A 20,820-nucleotide genomic window follows, 5' to 3' on the forward strand; every position below is an offset into this window, starting at 1 on the left:
TCAGTCACACAGAGCTGAGGTTTATTATGTTTACTCATGATTTGATTATGCTCAGTGGACAGAACATCTCCAGGAACCTCCCAGAGCCTGGGGATCTGGGCTGTGGTCACAGACCATGCAGGAGGCTTCTATGGGGTTGGGAGGCTGAGGGCTTTCCCTGGGTCCATCTGCGGATAGGGGCTTTCTCCTCTCTGTGCTTCCTCCATGCCCTGCAAGAAAGGAAAGCAGCAGTGAATTGGGTAACAGAGCAGTCCTCTAACCACATACTGAAAGAGAATGCCACAGAGTGGTTCTACCAAACATGGCAGGAGAAAGGCAGTTTTGAGTACATTCAAGTATTCATTCATATATTTACTGAATATTCACCAGAGACCAGGCACTGGGGGCAAGGTATAAAAAAAACATGTTCCCTGCAGCAAAGAATATATAGTCAGGTAGATTTCAGGGTATACCTTAAGCATATAATACCAAGTGTCACAAGAGGTACTGGTCACTCGGGGCAGAGCAGTCACTTTCTAATGGAGGAATGAGGAAGGACTTCATCAAAGATAATGAAGAGGGACTTCGCTGGTGGCGCAGTGGTTGGGAGTCTGCCTGCCAATGCAGGGGACACAGGTTTGAGCCCTGCTCTGGGAGGATCACACTTGCCATGGCGCAACTAAGCCCGTGCACCACAACCACTGAGCCTGTGCTCTAGATCCCGTGAGCCACAACTACTGAGCCTGTGTCCCGCAACTACTGAAGCCTGTGCACCTAGAAGCCTGTGCTCCACCACGGGAGAGGCCACCGCAATGAGGAGCCTGTGTACTGCAACAAAGAGTAGCCCCTGCTTGCCACGACTGCCACGCTCACTGTGTGTGCAACAGAGACCCAATGCAGCCAATAAATATAAATTAAAAAAAAAAGATAATGAAGAATTGGTGGGAATAAGAGCAGTGGGAAATAACCTTTCAATTGGGAGGAATAATGGGCCACTGCTTGGGAGTGGGTAAGAGTGTGGGTAACTCAAGAAGTAGTGACTACTGGGGGTAGGTATGTGGTTGGGAGTATGGAAGGTAAGGCTGGGTAACAGGTGTGACCAGATCACGGCAAGCCTTAAATGCCAGACTAGTCAGGAGGGCCCTTATTTACAACAGTAATGCAGCCAATCAGCACATACTAGGACACTGGAAGTCAATACAAGGAAGCTGAATGGCATCGGCACAGGGGAAGGGTTTGTGAGCAGGGTATGAACCAGGCTGCAGTGCCTGTGTACAGGCTGTACTGGTGCAGAGCTTGGTAACCAGAGCTCACTGATGAGGGCCTGTAGTTTCTAAATTTTAGTGTGGCACTGGTGAAATGAAGCTGTTTGTGGTGGATGTGTAAGGCGTGTTAAATTGTCAAGAAAATATGTGGGTTGAGAGAACTGATGGTACATAAAGGGCAAACAAAAGGCTGGCCGGGATCCAACCTGGTTGGAAGAGACCCCAGTGAACTTGTAAGTGAGTAAGATAGTTTCCTTCACTCAACACAGAAAAAAGCTGACATAAAAACATCAGTCACCAAGTGAGCCAATGCATGAAAAGTGCTTCTGCTTCGAGTGTCCAGATGCTGCTCCCAGGCCAAACGGTATCACAGCTCAGATGCTCCACCGCGACCTGCTGCTGGTTTACGGAGGGAGAGGCAAGTCTTACCTGTTAGTCATCGTCATCATCGTCCTCTGGAACAAAAATGTCATGCTCCTCAAGGAGAGCAGCAAAGTTCTTGCTAATGAGCGTCCCGACATAGAGAAAGGGGATCACGATGGAGAACACGCGGAGAAGGCCGAAGGACATCTGCAGAGGGTCAGAGTGGTGGCTGTGAGCTCCAGAGCCCACTCTAGTAGGACCACAGAAGGCCTGGCCCTCTCAGGGGCATTCCCTCCTATGGACCTCAGACCCATCATAAGCAACTTGATTTTAGTCCTTGGAAAAATTCAGAGCAAGAAAAAAAAATTAGAAAAGACAAAGTGACTTTATAGACATCAAACCGTACACTGGGAAGAGAAATACAAGGCTCTCTTACAGACATCTAAGAGTTAGGTAACAACCTATTAATTACTAGCAGCTACTTATAAACAGGTGAGAAAGTACTAAGAGCTGGACTAGGGAATAGAGTTCAGCTCTACTTGTACTTGAAGAAGCCACTAAAATACATTAAAATAGATTACAAAAAAAAGAACATACAGAGAAGAGATATTCTACAGTTCTTTAAGTAACTGCTTCCCTGGTGTCTGATAAATCTGATTTCCCTACATTAAATTTTAGAAACACGTTTTGAAAACTGAGCATGTCTTTGTATTAAAAGAATAGCTATTTAAATGGACTGGTGGAGTTACTGTAAAATCTCACCATTTCCTCTCATTTTCCTACGGAGTTTCAAAAAAAAGTTCGTTGTTTTTTTCCAGTTGTGCCTCTTTTAAGGCAGCTCTTCCCCAACGTGACCCTGCTTCTTGCTGTGAAACAACCCTGAACTCATTTTGTGTGTTTCCGTCGGCCAGACTACCTTTAACATTTTTTTTTTTTTCTGTTTTGTAACTTTCACACAACCCTGGAGTTAAAAGCAAACTTATCTGGTATAAGCGACTGTTCCTATTTTCCTGAGAAAACTCCAGGGGTACTGAGGGCATGTAATAACACTCAGTGGTGGAATAGGATCTGGTGGGGTTGTACCAGCAGGAAATCTGAATTCCGGAACCTAACTCAGCTACTAGCTTTGGACACTGGCTTCACTTCTTTGGCCCCTGACTCTTCACTTGTTAAAAAAAAACACTGACTGTAATAATTTCCTGCACACCTAATCCCATGAATTAAATACTAGGTCAAAACCCACAAAAAGATAAGGTCTGTCCCAAGTACCCTTTATTTACAAAGCACTACAATTTGTTTTTCATCCCATCAACTCTGAGGTAGTGAGGTTACATGACTTGTCTATACTGGATGCATAAAGCAGTCTTGTGGCTCCTGAGAGGCAGGGCACCGCGCTCCCCACGATGAGCTAGGGCAAAGTGCCGTTTTTCTCCGCTCTTGCCCCCCATCTTCTGTCTCCATGCACCCCGCTCAACACCAGGATCCACCGCGACCACTTCCTCCCATTTGTCAAAATTAGCAGAGTATTAGCGCAAAACTTTGTCCTTGATACGTCTTCCGGTCTAAGGCGGTCGTTCGACTGGCCTTTGCTCCTATCAATCAGCGTGAACCCGCACACACTCCCCACAATGATTGGCCTCGGCCCCTTCGCCCCGCCTCCAGGCAGACACTCACTTTCACTGGTTTGGGCAAAATGGCGCCGCTGCGAGTAACGATGACTGACCTCGACGGTACCAGACTCCGACCAGAGCCGCCCCCTCCGGCGGAGACATCACCACTTTTCCTCAGGGTCAGTCTGCTCCGGAAAGCCCCAGATCCGACGGGTGCCAGTGCCAGCCAGCGAGCCGCTGCGGACGCCATCTCCTAGCTCCGCCCCTAGGCCGGGCACCAGGACCCCACTGCCCGGCCCCCGTGACGCCCTCAGGAAGAACGCCGCCCCAAGCCTCGCGAGGCTGCAGGGCTCAGACTAGAGGTCCAGCTCACAGACTTGCGTAGTGCGTCTAGTTCCTGTTGCGGCCCGACGTGGTGACGTCAGGAGGATGACGCCGATGCCTCGGTGCACTTCTCATTCCACGCCTGGTGGGCGGGGCCACCTGACGGGTTGTCCTTGTGAAGCCTTTAGATTTCTGTCTTTGTTCCCGCACCCGGGATGGTTGGGGCTTGGCAGAGCAGGGGGTTGTTGAAATGAGAAACCACTTTAATTGAACTTCAAGCTACTGTATTTTTTAAAATTCTTTAAAAATACAATTCAAATTTATTACTCTTGCTATTGGAATTTTATATCATGCCAATGTGTATGTATAGCCAAACGGAAAATATATCGGAAGAGGGGGACTTTTACACAAACTGACTGCCCAAGTGATTGCTAAAATAAACTCGAGGAACCAAAATGAATAATAAAAAAACATAGTTTTAATCGTATAAAAAGCACTATAACAATAAGATAACAAAAAGCCTGTAGTATCTGTGTGTAAAACAAGACGCATTGGGGCTGTGGGGCTCCCGTACAGGGCTGGAAAGGTGGCTCCTCTTCTTGGGAAACAAGCCTGGCTTCTTAGGAACTGGTCCAGGACGCTGGGCAGCATCTCAGCCTCCTGGGCTTAAGAGGCTCTGAGCTGAAGCCTCTAGCCTCAGGCTGTTCAAGGCCCCAGTAAGGGAGAGAGGCTAAGAAGGGGGAGATCGTGTATATTGGAGGAGGTGGATGCCTGGACCAGGCTCTGCATCTTCCATCCAGCCACAGCCACCACACCCCCAGGCTATCAAGCTGATTTGGCCTCTGGCTCTGTCCAACCAGCCACTTTTCCTCTCAGAACAATGGATAAAGAAAATGCTTGGTGCCATGCTGGTGAGTGCAGGAACCACAGGGTCTTGGCAGATACACACTGGGTGATGAGCAGACGGTGAACGAGTTCCTAGGGGGTTCAGGACCAGGATCATCTCTTTGAGAGCCCAACCAAGAGAGAAGAGTTTATCACAGGGTGCCAGGAATCCTGTGCCCAAGATCCTAGAATGCCCAGGACTGAAAACCAAAGTAAGAAGCTGGCTTTCGCAGGGGAGCCTCACTGCTTCTTCACTTCAGCTTCCTACTTGGCAGCTGAGGACAGAGCACAAGAAGGATTTCTGCTGACATATAAAAGCTACTGGCCCCTCCTGGGGCAATGACCAGCATCGTCTGTTGACAGGGCAGCCAGGCAAAGAAGATGGGGCCCTGACACTTTCTGAGCAGAATAAATCCCTCTTTACTGGCTAAATGCCCCGTCCTGCTAAAGGGCCCTGTCCGACTTGCAGAGTGGGGGTTCCAATCTTCTCACCACTCGGGATGAGCTGGGCCCCAGAAAACCCCGTGACACAGTAAATCCACTTTTTCTGAGAATGCCAGTCCCTCAAGCCAACACTGCAGCCGAGTTCTGGTAGTTATACAAGATTCCCCATTTGGAAATTGTGTCTATAGAATCATGTGTAGGTGAAAGGCAGAATGGCCTGTGGTCATATAATATTCCCTGCTTCCTCCATTTCATTAATATCTCCTGAGAGAGGGGCAGAGTCAGGAGACCTAGGTCTGCGGCTGCTGAGCAAGCCACCATTCCTCTCTGGGCCTCAGGAAATAAAGGGGTTGAAAGTTAATGATTCCTCAGTCCCCTCTGGGCGTGAGTGTGGATTTGGAACCTGGAGAAAGCCTAAAAACCAGGAAGGAGAGAATTCACCTCAAAAAGCAACTTCAGAAACCAGTAAACATTAAACTCTTGACAAAGCACTGGCCCTGGTGTCCTGACCAGCAGGACAAGGGCTGAACCCAAAAAGCCCAGGCTCAGGGCCTATTCTGTTCCTCGAATTCTGGCTGGCTCCCCTGGGCCCTCTGCAGCCATGCCCGCCTCAGCTCCATAATCTCCTGGCCATACCAGTCGTGTAGGGTGGAGAAGCAGGAGGTCTCAGGGGACACTGGGCTCTGCCCCCTGCCTAGGAGGAGGCCGGCAGGGCCCTGCAACTCCCACTCGGCCAAGCCCCGCCCTGCTGGCCTGCTGCCCCCTTCTTCCACCAAGCTCATAGGGCTGCAATCTCTGGAGAGGGAGTGGCCGTTCTCCAGGCCAGGAGACCAGTGGTCAGGAGCCTGGGGCTTACGACGGCTGGGAACGGCCTTCCAGGATGAGCGGCGATGGAGGTCCAGGCTGTGGCGGGCATCACGCAGCTGGCTCTCCAGCTCACGTACCACCAGGCGCATGTAGCCAAAGCTTGCCCTGGACAGCGCCTTCACCCAGGCCTCCTGGGCCGCTGGCCCATCTGCCGCAAGCAGGTGTGGACGCACTCCAGGGGCGTCGAAGCGGATGGCAAAGGCAAACTCTTCAGGCACAGGAGCCTCGGCCAGCTCCACTGTGCAGCCCTCCAGCACCACCAGGCTCAGCGGGGCCCGGCCATCTCGACCCTCAAAGGAGAACAGCAGGTTGCCTTTGAGGACAAACCAGCACCTTCGGCCAGTGCCACTGGGGGTGGGTGGAGTCCCTGCGCCCCCCCAAGTGCGCAGGAAGCCTGTGTGGTCTGCTGGAGAGTCACTCAGTGCATAGTGGGCCACACTCCTCTCGTTCAGCTTCATGGCTCCCCTGAGAACTGTGAGGTGAGAGAGGCGGACACAGATCAGAGAGGGAGGCGGCCCTTATGCCCCTGTAGGAAAAGAGCACTGGTTCTGAAGGAGACCTGGGCCCCAGCCCTGTGGTCTCTTCTCACTTGCTATACCCTGAGGCTCTCGGCGTCTCCCCTGCCTTTTCTCTCAAAGGGTTGTTGTGAGGATCATGCAAAAAACTGGACATCAGAGGACTCAGAGAAAAGGATGATGTGATTGTATCAGACCAGGAGGTATGGCAGCTTTGACGCAGCTTTTGAAACCCGACGCAGCTTTTGAAACCCCAATGGAAAAGGCATCAGCTGAGCTGATGGTTTAAACCATTGGCTTAAACCACCCCCTAAATTGATGGCCCCTTAGCTCCAACCCTGAGGCTAAAACATCCAGGGTTTCCGTGAGCCCCGGTGGGGCTCTCATTTGTTAATGACACAGTTGTCCTTTAGTAGTCTTCAGGGCCAGATGGGGCTGGGGTGGGGCGGGCCTGCCTCATTCCTCCATCAGTGTGGGTTCTGATAAGGACCTGCTCAGTAAACAAGAGTGTTGTACAAACACAGGGAACGGTTGAGTAGGATCAACCTCAACCACTGAACGCTGGTGCCCCACAGATCACAAGTGGCACCTAATCCAACTGTCCTCCTGACTCTCAGAAAATTGAGGCCAGAACTATGAAAGTAAACTGCCCAAGGTCACATGGCCAGTGAGACACAGACCTTGGTCTCCTGATTCCCTCACACCCTCTGGGGACAAGTCTTGGCAGTGACCCACTTACCAGCAGAGCTCACTGGGCAGGGGCAGGGGCCTCTCTTGTCTGGCCACACAGCTCAGCCCTTTGACCACGTGGTTTCCAGGGCACCTGCAAAAGAATTCTCAAACCCAGTCAACCCATCCTAAAGGATGAAAACTACTCAGCCTTTGGGGCCAAATGAAACCACCACCTCCTCCAGGAAGCCTTCCCTGACACCTGATAATCCACCCCCCACACTATAAGCAGTTCAAGGACCTCAGTCCCACTGTCCTGATCATCACTCTTCAGACCTCAGCTCCCTGCCCTCTAAGGCTAGGTCAGAGTTAAATGCCCTCATCGCTTCTTGCTTTTCCCTTCTAGCACTTGTCACACAGTTTATTTGTGGTCTTTAAGTAACATAATCTGAGAGGCCTGTCCTGATCACTATATCTAAGGTGGTCCTGGTCACTAAGGTGGTCTGATCTAAGGTGACCCACCCAGCAGCCCCCTCGCTCCTGTTTTCATTTTCTTCATCCCGCAGTGATCTCCTTTGTGTTTACAGCGCTGTCCCCAGCCCCAGAATGTAGGCAGGACTGGACTTGGCTCCCGGTGGAAGCCCCAATATCCAGCCCCTTGTAGGGCTCGAGAAGGCCCTCTGAAAAGTATTTGTTAAAATAACTGCGAATACAACAGTGGACAAAATAAAGTCCCTCCCTCCCGGAGCCTACATTTCAGCGGGGTAGACACACTGTAAAAAAAAGACAAAAATAAATAATAATTAGAGAATTTTAAACTTAACTAAATAATAAATAACGTAAGGACCGGTCTTGATAAGGGCTATGAAAAGGAGCAAGCAGGGTCCTGAGGTGGGGGAGGAGCCATTCTCCGATGGTGGTCGGAGGAGAAGGAGCGGGAGAACAAAGATGTGTCCTCGAGGAGTGGCCTCATCTCCCTTCCGCCCGGCACCTGGCGCGGAGAGGGGATCCGGAGCCCACCGAACTGTCCCCGCCCCACCTCCCCGGGGAAGGGCGTCTCCTCCCACCCACCTCCCCGCTCCAGGGAGGCGAGGCCCGGACTTCAACACCGGCGGGAAGACCGTGCACCGCCTTCTCCTGAATTCTTTTGTTAGAGGAGCGGCGGGCTGGGGCGTGGGACCCACCGGCCCGTGGCCACCGCGGTGGGCCCCTGACCCGCCGTCGCCCTGAAGCAGGGTCGCCTCACCGGGAGCTCCCCGGCGAGCGCCGCAGACCCCAGGTGCGGCTCCCGTCTCGGTGTCCCCATCGCGTCCCGGCGGCCGCCTCCTCCCGAGCCCTCGGGGCCCGCTCTCACCTCCGCGCCCCCGAAGCCCAGGAGGGCGGCCGGCGGGATGGGCTGCGGCCGCGGCCCGGGGCGATTCCCGGTCCGGCCCCCACGCCTCCGCCGCCGGGGCGCTAACGTGGCCGCGGGAGCCGAGGGACCCCGCCAGGGCGGCTCGAGTTACCGCCCCCGCCCCTCCCCGCCCACGACTCACTAGGGCCCGCGGTCCGCGAGGCCGCCCCGTGATCCATGCCGGAGGGAAACTGAGGCCCCCCAGGCCGTGACCTGTCTGAGCCACGGTGCTGGTCAGTGGCGGGCGGCCTCGAACCCAGAGCCCCACCTCAGGCCGTCGGGGGGCCTCGGACCCAGTCCACCTCCCAGAGAACTCGGAGGCCTTCTCTCCCCCCCCTCCAGTCCCCCTCTCCCCGCCCAGCCCTCTTCTGCAGCAGAGCCAAGCCTGGGACGGCCTCGGCCCAGACGCCTCCTCTGGGCGGGCTCCTATCCAGCCCGCGAGGCCCAGCCCAGCTTCCCAAACCGGCCCCTGGAGTCGGCCGGATCTCTGTCTCTGGGGTTATTCATTTCTGCGTCCTCCACTCGGGCCGGCCCGCAGCGCACCTTCGGCGCCCAGGCTCTGCCTGGAGTCAGTCGACAGCTAGGCCTGCGGTGAAGGTTACAGGAGTGCACAGCCAAACGCGGAAGGCTAGGGTTTCCCGACAGCCCTGGAAGCCGGTGAACTCAGAAGTCTGCCCATGAATTTGCTGGTTCCCACCTCAGAGTTCTGGCCTTGCGGTTCCTGCAGCCTAGAATGCTCTTTCTCAACCCTCCCTCTCGGCTCCAGCTCCTCGGGGCTCCTTCACATCATTTAGGTCTCAGCTCAAATGTCCCCTCCCCGGCCGTGAGAAAGTAGGCTACCGCAGGCCTCCATCGCATCCCTGGGTTGTATTTTCATCATAGCACTAACCAGTTGTGAAACAAAACTTCCCTACACCCATGCTTTTATTTTCTGTTTATTGTCTGTCTCTCCCACTGATAAATTTTAATCAGTTAATAGTAGAAACCATAATAAATGTGTTAGAAGGCAATATGTTCTGTGGAAAATATGGAGCAGGGGCAAGGAGACTGGGGATTGGGGGAGCAGGGAGGTTGCGATTTTAAAAAGAATGGTCAGGGTAGGCCTCACTGAGAAGGTGACATTTGAGAAATACTGGAAGGAAATGAGGGAGCCAGTCATGCTAACATCTGAGGAAGAGCATTCCAGGCAGAGGGAACAGCTCATGCAATGGCCCTGAGGCCTGTTGTGTTTTAGGAACTGCAAGGAGACCAGTGTGGCACAGGCCACCGCGGGGGGAGGGGGGAGGTGCTCGTGGTAGCCTTAGGAGGTGGGTTCAGAATGTGTGGGGTGGGGCTTTGTAAATCTGCCAGGGCTGTTACTCCAGACTGAAATGAACAGCTGTCACAGGGTCTTGAGTGGGGTCTTGAGCTATGTTTTAAAGGATTTCTCTGGCTGCTAAGGAGAGAATAAATGTGGGTGGAAGCAGACCAGTGAGGAGGCTGCTGGAGAAATCCAGGCAAGATGTGATGGGGGCTGGGAGACTAGAGAGAGGTGGCCAAATGCAGGATGGGTTTTGAAGGTTTTGAAGAGTGCAAGGTTTGCAGAGAGATTGGCGGTAGGGGGTGAGGGAAAGAGAAGGACTCCAATGCTTTGGCCTGAGCACCTGGAAGGAGAGTTGCCATTACCTGAGATATGGAAGTGGCAGGTGTTTGGGGCCAGGGAGGGGCCACCTGTTGTTTGAAATGCCCAGGGGCCATCCAAGTGAAGGTGCCCAGAATAAAGTGCTTGGTGCCTAGTTGTTGCTCAATAAGTATTTGATGAATGAAAGAGGAAGGAATATGCAGAGTGCCTGGATGAGCATAACGGGTGGCCCAAGTGTCAGGTAGGCAAGGAGAGTCTCCTGGCTTGGAAAGAGCTGTGTCCGCCACCTGGTTTGCTTTCTCACCCATCCTCCTCGTGGTGCCTATTCCTCTTCCACTACTGTTTTTCAGCGGTTTATTACGGGCCATGTTTCAGGGCATTCTCCCATTTTTCTTAAAAAAGCCCTCAGCAGGTATTCACGCCACAGCTATTTATTGAGCATCTACAGTGCACTATCCTCGCCTTCAGCGAACCCAGCAGAGGTGAAAGGACCGGCTTCACGTGGAGCCGCGGTTGGCTCCTGCCAGCCTCGGGAGCGCGCGCGCAGAGCCGGAGTTGGAAGGAGGTGGGGCTTTGGGAGGTTCCGGGGCTTTCTTGGCCCATAGAGGGCGGGGCAGGCCGTTGCTGGGGGATTCTGATAGGTTCCGCCAGGCAAGGTTTGCGGCTGTCAGGCCCCGCCCCTCTGGAACTCCGTCGGCGAATCAGGTGACTGCAGCGGTAGTCAGTTCCGGAGGCCGTGGCAGGCGGCGGTTCAGAGCGCAGCCGAAGGGGTGAGTGCCTGGAGTGGGCGATTCTGGGCGCGGTCCCCGTGCTGGGGTGCTGGGCTTGCGGTCTTGGGCGCGGGGCGCGGGGCGCGGGGCGGGGGGCGGCAACCCAGACCCGGTGGGAGTACGGAGCCTGGTCCCGGGCCCCCGGCTCCGTTCTTCCTGGGCGTCTTTGAGCCTGTTGCTGCGTCTCTCTTACCCCAGCCTGGCAGAGGGCCGCCCTTGGGCGCTTGGGGTTCCCAGCACTGCAGAGGGGGTAAGGTCTAACGTCCAAGACAACTTGTTTAGTCTTTCCGAAGGAAGAAGTGATGGGGAAGTGATGGCTGGGGAGAGGGTGGGGGCTGTGAGGGCGCCTTGGGGACCCAGTGTGGGATCCACACCCGAGGTCAGGGGCGGCAGGGCTAGCCAGGCAGTAGTGACCCCAGTGCTTTTCTAACGTTTCTTAGCTTCCAAGGCCCAACGTATAAAGCTGGTAAAAGCAGAGCAGATCTGGTCAGGTCCTGAGCCGCTGAGTCCAGAGCAATGTTGCTGAAGACAGGTACCTAACCGATGGGGATGCCTTTGGGAGGGTAGGTGACCACTTGGGGGTGGGGGCTTCCTGAGGAAGTTCCAGTCCTGTGGTTTCTGGGCCTCCTTCCCTGATGTAGGTATGTGGGGAGATACGTTCCTCTCTTATTCTTGGAGGTGGGCCAGGAAATGAGAAAGAGGTGCTCCCTACCTAGAATTAGTTCTTCTCCAAAGAGGGCTCTTCCTTTCTTACCCTCTCTACCCCAAAGCACAGAAGCCCTATTTTATGTAACATCAGCATGTGCTGAGAACAGCCCTGTAAAGTCAGTACAGTAATTCCAACTTACAGATAAGGAAACTGAGGCCCTAGAGGAAAAGGGCTTACCCGAGTGAGCTGGCTGGGTGCAGTTCCAACCGGCTGACCTCTTAAGCTCTTCTGCAGCCTCTTGGGTATCTATGGAGAACAGAGAGCCCTGGCTGGGACTCAGGAGAGCTAGAGTCTGGCTACAGCGTACTGTCAAGTTCTGTGTGAATGGAGTAGGGGGAGCTGGTCAGGGTGTAGAAAGATTATGACCTCAGGTGTTAGTTTTTGATAATTCCAGCACTGTTGTGGTAGCAGCAAAGTGGGAATCCCAGCCTCAAACACATCACCCCACCCCAGGCACTGCCCGTCCCCTCACAGCACTGCCAGAGCCAGCAGTTACAGGAAGAGCCCATTCCACCTTAAGCTCCAGAATCTAGTTCCCCTAACGTGCAGACCAGCCTCTGCAGGGCTGGGCAGCAAGTGGATGGGCTGGGGTGAGGGCTGGGGCTATGTGAGCCATTCACAGTCATCCTTCCAATCCCTCAGTGCTCTTGCTGGCCTCAGTGGCCCAGGTGCTGGTGCTGGAGAATGGACTCCTGCGGAGGCCACCCATGGGTTGGCTGGCCTGGGAACGCTTCCGCTGCAACATTGACTGTAACGAGGACCCAAAGAACTGCATCAGGTGAGTAAGGTCTGCACCACCTGACAAGGCTTGCCTAGGGCCCTCACAGAGTGGGGGCAGGGAGTGGGGGTCGGCTAGGAGAGAGGGCAGGGTTAGAGCCTCCCATCCCAGAGAAAAGGCAACCAGAGGTGACTTTTGAGACATATGACATGACCAGCTTGGGGACTCTGTGACGACCTCAGGCCTGTGGGGCAGGGACCTTGTGGTGGAGGCAGATCCTGAGATAATGGAAAGGAAATAACTGTTAAGGGCCAGGCCAGACCCCACTGCTTCCCACTGGCCCAGCCCTGCTTCTTGGCTGGAGGGCCAAATCACTCCCTTCACTCCACCCTGCTTATGGCTCATGACATAATCCTTGGTATCCTTTACACTCGTTACCTGGCTTAGTCTTCAGCTGACAGCAAGGCCATAGTACTTATAGGCTGGATTCACACTCAGAGCATCTAAGAAGTTTGGAAAAGCTCTGAGGAAGCAGGGTGGGGTTAGAGTTAGGCCCATGCGGGGTCACTGAGCAACCCTATCCCCGCCCTTTGCCAGTGAGCGGCTCTTCATGGAGATGGCTGACCGGCTGGCCCAGGACGGATGGCGGGACCTGGGCTACGTATACCTTAACATCGACGACTGCTGGATTGGTGGACGTGATGCCAAAGGCAACCTGTTGGCTGATCCCAAGCGCTTTCCCAACGGCATTGCCTTCCTGGCTGACTATGTGAGCTGCACTCCAGCCTTGCCCGCTGGCCTGGGGGCCAGGCCACTCTTTCCACCCCACCCTACTTAGGGCTCAGTTCTATAATCCCTGCTTGAGAACTCACAGTCTGGTGGAGGAACTAGATACATGAACAGGTAGTTTTGACCCACAGTAGTGGGTAAGAGCAAGGAAGGACATTTTATTCAGCCTGGAGTTTCAGGAAGGTTCTCCAGAGGAAGCAATTCTTGAGCTGATACCAGAGAGGTGGCATTCAAGGCAGAGGGGATGGCAGAAGCAAATGCCTAGAGGCCAGAAACAGCCCACGCAAGGTGTGTGCACTGGAGGGAGGGACAATATCATGGTCGGAAGAGGCCAGGCCAGCAAGCTGAGACCCTTTCCTTTGGGCTTTTAGGGAGCCATTGAGGTTTTAATGGGGCCTGGTCAAATGTACCTGGGAGGCAGCTCCCTGAGGTCCTGCTTCAGCCCACTGTGTTCTCAACCCCTACAGGCTCACTCCCTGGGCCTGAAGCTGGGCATCTACGAGGACTTGGGCAACTTCACCTGCATGGGTTACCCAGGCACCACGCTAGACAAGGTGGTCCAGGATGCTCAAACCTTCGCTGACTGGAAGGTGGACATGCTGAAGCTAGATGGCTGCTTCTCAACCCCCGAGGAACGGGCCGAGGGTGGGTCCCGCAGCTGGCTGGGGGCCATTAGGTAGACAGGGAGGGGAAGCCACAGAAGGCCCCCCAGTGCCCATGTGTCTGTATGGACCCTAGGGGATAGCATTTCCCAATTCCCCTCACCCAGGGCCTAGAGGGATCTTGGCTCCAGGCTCCCTAAAGACGCGTTGGTACCATGCCCCACCTGGGAAGTGTTTGCAGTTCTGGATACAGGGGAGCACCTCCTCTTTGGAGCCTTAGGCTCCTCACGTTTGGTGGGAGGTTTGGGCTGAGGCCCCAGATTTCGTCTTATGTCTCTTCATCCTAAAACGTGGGGGTTGGACTTCTCCAGGGTACCCCAAGATGGCTGCTGCCCTGAATGCCACAGGCCGCCCCATCGCCTTCTCTTGTAGTTGGCCAGCCTATGAAGGGGGCCTCCCCCCAGAGGTAAGCCATTCTGTGCACCCAGCTGGCAACGTTCCCCACACCCAGGCCTCCTTGCCTTCTGTGCAGTCAGGGCTGCTCTCATCATGCTTGCTTGCCTGCTGGTTTGTAGGTCTAGGAGAGAGTCATAAGTACCTGAGGGGCTCGTGCCAGCCCAGGGTCTTAGAGGAGACACTCGTCAGGTGGGTGAAGGGATGGGACCCATCTGTCCTGTGCTGACTCAGCACCCAGCAAGCAGTCAGCATCCTGGGTCGTACTGAGCGGGCTAGGAGATCCAGAAGGCTGGGGAGGCCAGGCAGGTGAGGCCTAGCCTCTGAAAGGCCTTGTGGCACCTCACCAGGGGCCCCTGAGCTTGTAAGGTGCTAGAAGGGTGGAATCAGACTTGCAGATCGGAGGGAGAACGCTGGCAGAGGGTGGGACTCTCACTGAGAGAACACGGGGGTGGCTGTGTGGTGGGAAAGGATATGGGCACCCCAACCTGGGTCTGTACCCCACGCTTGGCCCCAGCTGGCATGAGAGGGAAGGGTAGGCTTCTGGCACCAGCATGCATGGAGGGGAGGCCTGGGCAGCCCCCCCACAACAGGGCCACTCCCTCCGAGGCCTTCCTCATCCTGAACATGCTCAAGGCCTGTTCTCTACCCCCTTCCCTACCCTCTGTGTCTCCTGCTGAGGGTCCCAGCCCCTGTGCAGGCCTTCGGGCAGCAGAGTGTGACTCTGGTGCTGGGCTCTGCCCTCCCCACAAACCCAGGTGAACTACACACTGCTGGCAGACGTCTGCAACCTCTGGCGCAACTATGGTGACATCCAGGACTCCTGGAGGAGTGTGCTCTCCATCCTGGACTGGTTTGTGATCCACCAGGACATTCTGCAGCCGGTGGCAGGCCCTGGGCACTGGAACGACCCAGACATGGTACCAGCATGGGGAGGGGGGTGGCCCAAGGCCCACTGCCCTGTGCTGTCTTCCTGGATGCTCACTGCCAGGTTCTACATCAGCATGTCCGAAATGTGTCCCTGAACAGCGTGTTGGACTTGCCTTGGGAGCTTGCTTACAATTCTCTTCCTAGGGCCCCACCCCCACCTCTTGGACGGAATGTTCAGGGAGGGCCTGGGAATGCACCATTGCTAACAGTCTTCCCAGGTGGTTCCGATGTTTCTTGAAGCTTGAGAACTTGGTCCATAGTGACTCCCGTGTGAGGCGTTATCCCTCCGTAGGGTGAGGGTCACAAAGAGCCCACGCTCTCTTGCCATTCCTTCCCTAGACTGTCTTTTCCAGGTCTGTCTCTGACCCCTCTCTCAATGCTCTGTACTGTTACCCTCCACAGGCTGAACCGGCCCCTCATACCTACGTCACTCATAGCAACTTATCTTACAGTTTTATAGCCGTCTCCTCGCCTAGTCAGCAGTATTCACTGTCAGGGTCAGTGATGATACTTACAAGCACTAGGCCAGGTGGAGAGGTGCCTGGAGAGACAGAAATCGCCCCGTTTTGTTCTGGCTCCAGCTCTGCACTTACCTTGGGCACTTGACTTAATTTTTCCTGTGCCTCAGCTTTGTCAGTTGGAAAATGAAAATAACAACAGTAGCTACTGTACATAGGGTTGTTTTGAGGGATGACCCTTTCTATTTATTTATTTTTTTTTTATTTTTTGTAGTCTAGCGTGTTTCTGATGTTGCAATAGGACTTAGCTCATTGAGGCTGGGGAGAGCTGAGGCCCAGGACCAAGTACTTTGTTGTTGTTTTTTTTAAATTTTTCTTTAGTTTTTGGCTGTGCCACGCAGTATGCAGGATCTTAGTTCCCCAACCAGGGATTGAACCTGCACCCCCTGCAGTGGAAGCATGGAGTCCTAATCACTGCACCATCAGGGAAGTCCCCAGAAGGATGATCTTTTAAATAAAGTTTGGCACACACACAGTGCTTAGTTAAATTGGTGTCACTAAGTATGCAACAGTGTGGAGTTAGCAATAATCGTTTGTGTCCTGTCGGTATGTTGGTTGCCCTGGGGACAGGAGTACCTGTTGGTGCAGTCAGCTGTTAGGGCACTGGGGTGGCAGGAGCAGAGACTCTGTGCAGGTCTGGTTTCCTACAATGCTGGCTGTATTTCTTGACTTGCATGTTCCAGTTTATAAATGGTTTGGCAACAGGATTCATTGCATCCTTTGAACAACCTATGACATGGTCAGAGCATATTATCACCCCCATATTCTTGGTGGAAAAAAAAAAGCTGAGGCTCTGAAAAGCGACTTGACCCACCCCAAGGCCACACTGCCGGGTACGGTGTTTGCAGAACCAGGGCCCACACCTGGCTGTCCTCTCCAATCTCTGTCTTGCTACAAGTTTAGGGCTGGTCGCCATGCCCACCGTCCTGAAGAGGGCAGAGCTGAGCACTCCTCTTTTCTGCCCCCAGTTACTCATTGGGAACTTCGGCCTCAGCTTTGAGCAAGCCCGGGCCCAGATGGCCCTGTGGACGGTGCTGGCGGCCCCCCTCTTCATGTCCACAGACCTGCGTACTATCTCCGCCCAGAACATGGACATTCTGCAGAATCCACTCATGATCAAAATCAACCAGGATCCCTTAGGCATCCAGGGACGCAGGATTATCAGGGTACTGGGGTGTGGGGGGCAGGGAAGGGGAGGCTCTGAGAGACTGGGCTCCCCTGGAAACAAGGCTGCAGGCCTGGAGGTTAAGGGGTTGGGACTGGGCCTCTGAAATCCACTCACTCCCTCCTGGTTGCTCTCAGTCGAAGGCTGTACTGGGAGCTGCTCTGACTGTTCCCCCCCTTGCCTGGGTGAGAGCAGGGCCCCAGCGGACAGCTCATGGGATTTGGGGAAGGGAGACATCCCAAGTGCACACAGGATCAATGTGGCCGCTTGGGAAGGCTTCTGCACGAGTCTGTGATGTCTGGCAGAGAACTAGGGCTTGCCTTCAGAGTTTAGGAATTGTTTGAGCCAAGGAGGAGTACTACTGCTACTGCTACTACCACTACCACTACCACTACCACTACCACTACTACTAGCGTTTACTAGTTGTTGAGCACCTACTGTGTGCTAGGCATTCTAGGTACATTTTTGTAGAAGGTAGATGCTCCTTTCCTGTTTTACAAATGAGGAAACTTAGACTCAAAGAGTCTCAGTAACTTTTTACCAAGGCCACACAATTGGTAAGTGGTACAACAGGACTAGATGTCAACAGTGTCACCTCAAAGCTTGTGCTCTTTGCACAGATCCTTGCTCTTCTAGTAAAAAGAAATCTACACCACTATAGAAGGTACTTGTTGAACTGGTGATGCCCAGAGGAGGTAACTGATCCTGCCAGAGGGGCTGATGGTGCAGCCAGGCCCAGGGGCCTTCTGGAGGATGGAGCCTCACCCTCCTGGCTGCTCTGGGCAGAGCTCATCATTCTTGCTGGACAGTGCCCTCCACTCCTGTGCCAGGGGCTGTCCAGGTCTGTCCCTTCTGTTATCCCATGAGCTCTCTGAGGCAGGACCTCATGCAGTGTTTGTATCCCAGCATGGGGCCTGGCACAGAATAAGTGTCGAGGAATGTCTGCTGAGTCAGGGAAGGAAGAAAGGAAGGCAGAGTTAGACGAGTTGGGTGCTGGAGGGCTGTGGTTTTCCTTCCAGGCTTCTACATGACACTGACTTGTGGGCTGGCGGGACCCAGAGCTCAAGGGAGGGTTGGGAAGGGGGCTTCAGGGCCTGCTGAGCAGGGACCCCAGCCAGTAGCCATCTTCTGTGCCCAGGAGAAATCCCACATTGAAGTGTACGTGCGGCCCCTGGCCAATGGGGCCAGCGCCATAGTCTTCTTCAGCCGCAGGACGGATATGCCTTATCGCTACTGGACCTCCCTGGCCCAGCTGAACTTCACCAGCTCCAAGGTGTACGAGGTGAGTGCCCTGCTACCTGCGGGCCTTCAGGTTTCCCTGAGGGTGTTGCTGGGTCCTTACTTACACATCCTCCCCTGAGCCATGGGCCTTGGGTCCCCTGGCTGGTGCTGTGCTCTACACTGGTGTTTTCAAGTTACACAGATGAATAACTGTGCATAAATGAGTCCCGTCAGCCCCGAGGCTGCATGTTTCCCCCTTCAGTTTTGTTGGCACATTTCTCAGGCTCTCGGGGGGCTGGGCCCTCACCACTGCCTGTGCTTGGGCATCTGTCGGCTTTGCCAGAGGGGAAGTGATGGGGATACAGGCTCTTCTGTAGGGCATGCCTGGAGGCTCAACACAGACAGGCCAAAGTCCAGGCTTTTCTATCCTCTAGGGTGGAGGGGCGGTGTCCCTGTGCAGCTGTTCTTAGGGTGGCATTGGTGCTGTCCTCCCCCTGCAGGCCCAGGACGTCTACACGGGTGACATCATCAGTGGCCTCCAGGATAAAACCAACTTCACAGTGATCATCAACCCTTCCGGGGTAGTGATGTGGTACCTGTATCCCATCAGGAAGCTGGGGACGCCCCAGGAGTGAGGAGCTGGGACATGTGACAGACTGTGGCAACACCACTGAGCCCAGACCATGGAGGTTCCACATGCTGAGGGCCACTATGTGGGGTCCTGCTACCCATCAGACCCAGAGTGCAATCTCAGGGCCAGGTTCTAGGCCCTGCCCAAGTCTGAACTCTCTTGGAAACTTATCTTGGGGAGACTTCCTGCAGCCTTTCTGGCCTCTACCTCGTCTGCACAGCCCCACAGATGTTAATGAACAACTCGGCCAGACTCCTGAGCCCCACAGGCAGGGCCACTAATACTTGTCAGGACTCTAGCCTCTGACCTGCTTTTTGTTGCCTCTGACGTCAGGACTTGGAATTTTTCTTATAATTAGGGGTGGGGCTCTAACCTCTTGTTGGGAATGGCCACGAATAACGTGATTGACTTTCCTGCCCGGAGAAGGCCTTGCAGGCTGACGCTGCCTGGGAGTGACCTTGGCTCCTTCGGGTCACCAATAAAGCTGTTCTTTAGTTAAGTGGTTGTAATATGGAACTGGGGCCATGGGCACCTTCAGGTGGGGACTCTGGGTAGCACTACACAAGGTGCTGGTTCAGGTTTCACCTCACATGGAAGATGTATGGCCCCTCATTCCACAGCAACCTGCAGATTGTACTTCTGGCCATGCCAGACTTGCCTCCCACCCCAGAGTCATCCCTGCTCCGCCCAGCATCGTGGTGGTAACAACACAGTGAGGCAGATTAGTGATGGTCCCAGGCCCTCTTCCCCACCCCACGCAGATGTTACAGGGTCTGCCAGCCACTGCCAGCCCCCACCCCCACTCCTCCCCAGCAGCCCCTCTGCTGCACAGCAAGAGGCCCTCGACCTGCTAAGGAACGTTGCGTCTTTCAGCTCCCCTCCCCCTCTCTGACAGGTTTCATTCTGAGGCACTCCTGGGCTGGGTGCAGCCGAGGGCAGTCAGCTCTGCCTTCCTCCCACAGGGCCCCGCAGCTTGTCCCCAGCTCCAGTGCCCCCAGCTCCTCCCTTAGTTTCTCTTCTCCTAACCTGGCTGCAGAAGAGTTTCAGATCCCTCAGCTGTGACCAAAGAAAGGTCCACGGGTTCTTTGTGTCTTAGAATAGATTTCCTGCTCCCCCTCTTAGTGACAGGGATGTTACAGTAAAGAATGGCACGTTCTTGACTGCCTTCCTTTGACTCCTATTTCCCAAGCCCTCTTTTTAGCTAAGGCCTCAGGACACCTGACTTCCCTAGTGGCTCTTGTTCCCCTTTGGAAAGCTGGCAGCAGACCAAGCTAGGTAGGTTCTCCTTGTGCTTTGAATGTGGGAGCACTCAGTGCCCCAGGCTTTGCACGGTTCTGCCCTGTGGGAACTCGGCTGGGTGGACTCTCATGTTCCCTTTCTCAGGGCTTGAGGTCCTTGTATTTAGAGTATGGTGTAACGAACTCACAAATGTACATTTTATAGTGTAATTTAAGATTTCTGGAGCTTCACCAATTGAGTCTAGGGTCATCAGAGGAAGCTCCCTTTCCCCAGGTGATGTCTTGAGGCTGTGGGTCATTCAGGAGGACAGACGCCTACCTCATCCCAGGCCTCTGCCCTTTGAGGCCTGTCACCCTATGCATAGCTCCAGCTTTGGGTCTTGGTCATAGTGCTGCTCAAGCCAAATGGAATGGTCTTGGGCAGGAACACTTCTTTGCCAGTGCCAGGAAAGAAATCTTTTCCATCACCCGGGATGTGGTGGACTATAGAGGTTGAGACCAGCAGACTTGGGGCCAGGGACCAGCCTGGATTTGACCAGTCAATTCCTTTGCCTTCCAGACCCAGAGACAGTTATATGTCTTTACTTGCTTTATAACTTTATCCTGAGGGTGCCTGAATGATTCTATCACTTTAGCCTTTACTCTCTTAACACACACTCTGCCTATCGTCCAAGACATTGTTTTAGTCCCTTCCACCCAAGGCCAGTTTGGGACTCAGTTATTTTTTTCCGAGTACAAGGCAGCCTTGTTTTGATCCAAGGGTATCCTTTCTGTTAAAAAAACAAAACTTTTTATTATAGAAATTTTCGAACACGAAAATAAAATGGTGAGTGAACCTCCACGTACCCATCACCCAGATCCAACAACCATCAACATGTGCCATTATTTCATATCTCTCGTCCCACACAAACTTTTTTTTGCACGTGAGCTGGAGTATTTGAGAGCAAATCAAAGAAAACTCTAAACACCACTATATAGCTCTAACAGATAATAGGGTCTTGAAAAGACTCTATGTCCTTAATACAATTTTCTCATCCGACAAAATAAAATCTTTGATAACCAGTCTGTGTTCAGTTTTTGTCAACTGTGTTGGTTTTTTTGTTTGTTTTTTGTTTGTGTTTGTTTTGGGGTTTTCTGGTGT

General features: G+C 53.9%; 3 protein-coding genes across 9 annotated transcripts; 1 reads left to right on the forward strand and 2 right to left on the reverse strand.

The window, feature by feature from the left end:
• Positions 1-3,628, reverse strand: SMDT1 (single-pass membrane protein with aspartate rich tail 1). The gene is made up of 3 exons (XM_057743013.1): positions 3,282-3,628; positions 1,674-1,814; positions 1-209 (listed from the first exon to the last, which is right to left on the reverse strand). The coding sequence occupies exons 1-2, from the start codon at positions 3,465-3,467 to the stop codon at positions 1,677-1,679; spliced, it is 324 nt and encodes a 107-aa protein (XP_057598996.1). The 5' UTR covers positions 3,468-3,628; the 3' UTR covers positions 1-209; positions 1,674-1,676.
• Positions 3,629-3,997: 369 nt separating this feature from the next.
• Positions 3,998-8,668, reverse strand: PHETA2 (PH domain containing endocytic trafficking adaptor 2). 6 transcript variants are annotated; one of them, XM_057743008.1, is made up of 4 exons: positions 8,457-8,664; positions 7,444-7,694; positions 6,992-7,075; positions 3,998-6,209 (listed from the first exon to the last, which is right to left on the reverse strand). In XM_057743008.1, the coding sequence occupies exon 4, from the start codon at positions 6,193-6,195 to the stop codon at positions 5,416-5,418; it is 780 nt and encodes a 259-aa protein (XP_057598991.1). In that variant the 5' UTR covers positions 6,196-6,209; positions 6,992-7,075; positions 7,444-7,694; positions 8,457-8,664; the 3' UTR covers positions 3,998-5,415. The 6 variants fall into 6 exon arrangements, with proteins under 6 accessions (XP_057598991.1, XP_057598994.1, XP_057598990.1 ...); XM_057743011.1 differs by lacking the exon at positions 7,444-7,694 and having other exon boundaries at positions 8,583-8,668; XM_057743007.1 differs by lacking the exon at positions 7,444-7,694.
• A 1,950-nt stretch (positions 8,669-10,618) lies between these two features.
• On the forward strand, positions 10,619-18,941 carry NAGA (alpha-N-acetylgalactosaminidase). Of its 2 annotated transcripts, none has more exons than XM_057742836.1 (10): positions 10,619-10,705; positions 11,146-11,237; positions 12,057-12,192; positions 12,730-12,901; positions 13,389-13,566; positions 13,895-13,989; positions 14,735-14,896; positions 16,393-16,590; positions 17,728-17,871; positions 18,311-18,941. In XM_057742836.1, the coding sequence occupies exons 2-10, from the start codon at positions 11,222-11,224 to the stop codon at positions 18,443-18,445; spliced, it is 1,236 nt and encodes a 411-aa protein (XP_057598819.1). In that variant the 5' UTR covers positions 10,619-10,705; positions 11,146-11,221; the 3' UTR covers positions 18,446-18,941. The 2 variants fall into 2 exon arrangements, with proteins under 2 accessions (XP_057598819.1, XP_057598820.1); XM_057742837.1 differs by lacking the exon at positions 10,619-10,705 and adding an exon at positions 10,810-10,955.
• The last annotated feature ends 1,879 nt before the right edge of the window (positions 18,942-20,820 follow it).

This window comes from Hippopotamus amphibius, chromosome 7 (assembly GCF_030028045.1).
Source record: "Hippopotamus amphibius kiboko isolate mHipAmp2 chromosome 7, mHipAmp2.hap2, whole genome shotgun sequence".
NCBI classification, from domain to species: Eukaryota; Metazoa; Chordata; class Mammalia; order Artiodactyla; family Hippopotamidae; genus Hippopotamus; species Hippopotamus amphibius.

Coding starts and splice junctions, on each gene's coding strand:
- SMDT1 (XM_057743013.1), bottom strand. CDS start 3,467: ATGGCGTCCGCAGCGGCTCGCTGGCTGGCACTGGCACCCGTCGGATCT. Junction 1,815..3,281: donor TTTTGCCCAAACCAGTGAAA/GTGAGTGTCTGC, acceptor GACCCTCTGCAG/ATGTCCTTCGGCCTTCTCCG.
- PHETA2 (XM_057743011.1), bottom strand. CDS start 6,195: ATGAAGCTGAACGAGAGGAGTGTGGCCCACTATGCACTGAGTGACTCT.
- NAGA (XM_057742836.1), top strand. Junction 12,902..13,388: donor TTGCCTTCCTGGCTGACTAT/GTGAGCTGCACT, acceptor CAACCCCTACAG/GCTCACTCCCTGGGCCTGAA. Junction 13,990..14,734: donor AAGGGGGCCTCCCCCCAGAG/GTAAGCCATTCT, acceptor CCACAAACCCAG/GTGAACTACACACTGCTGGC.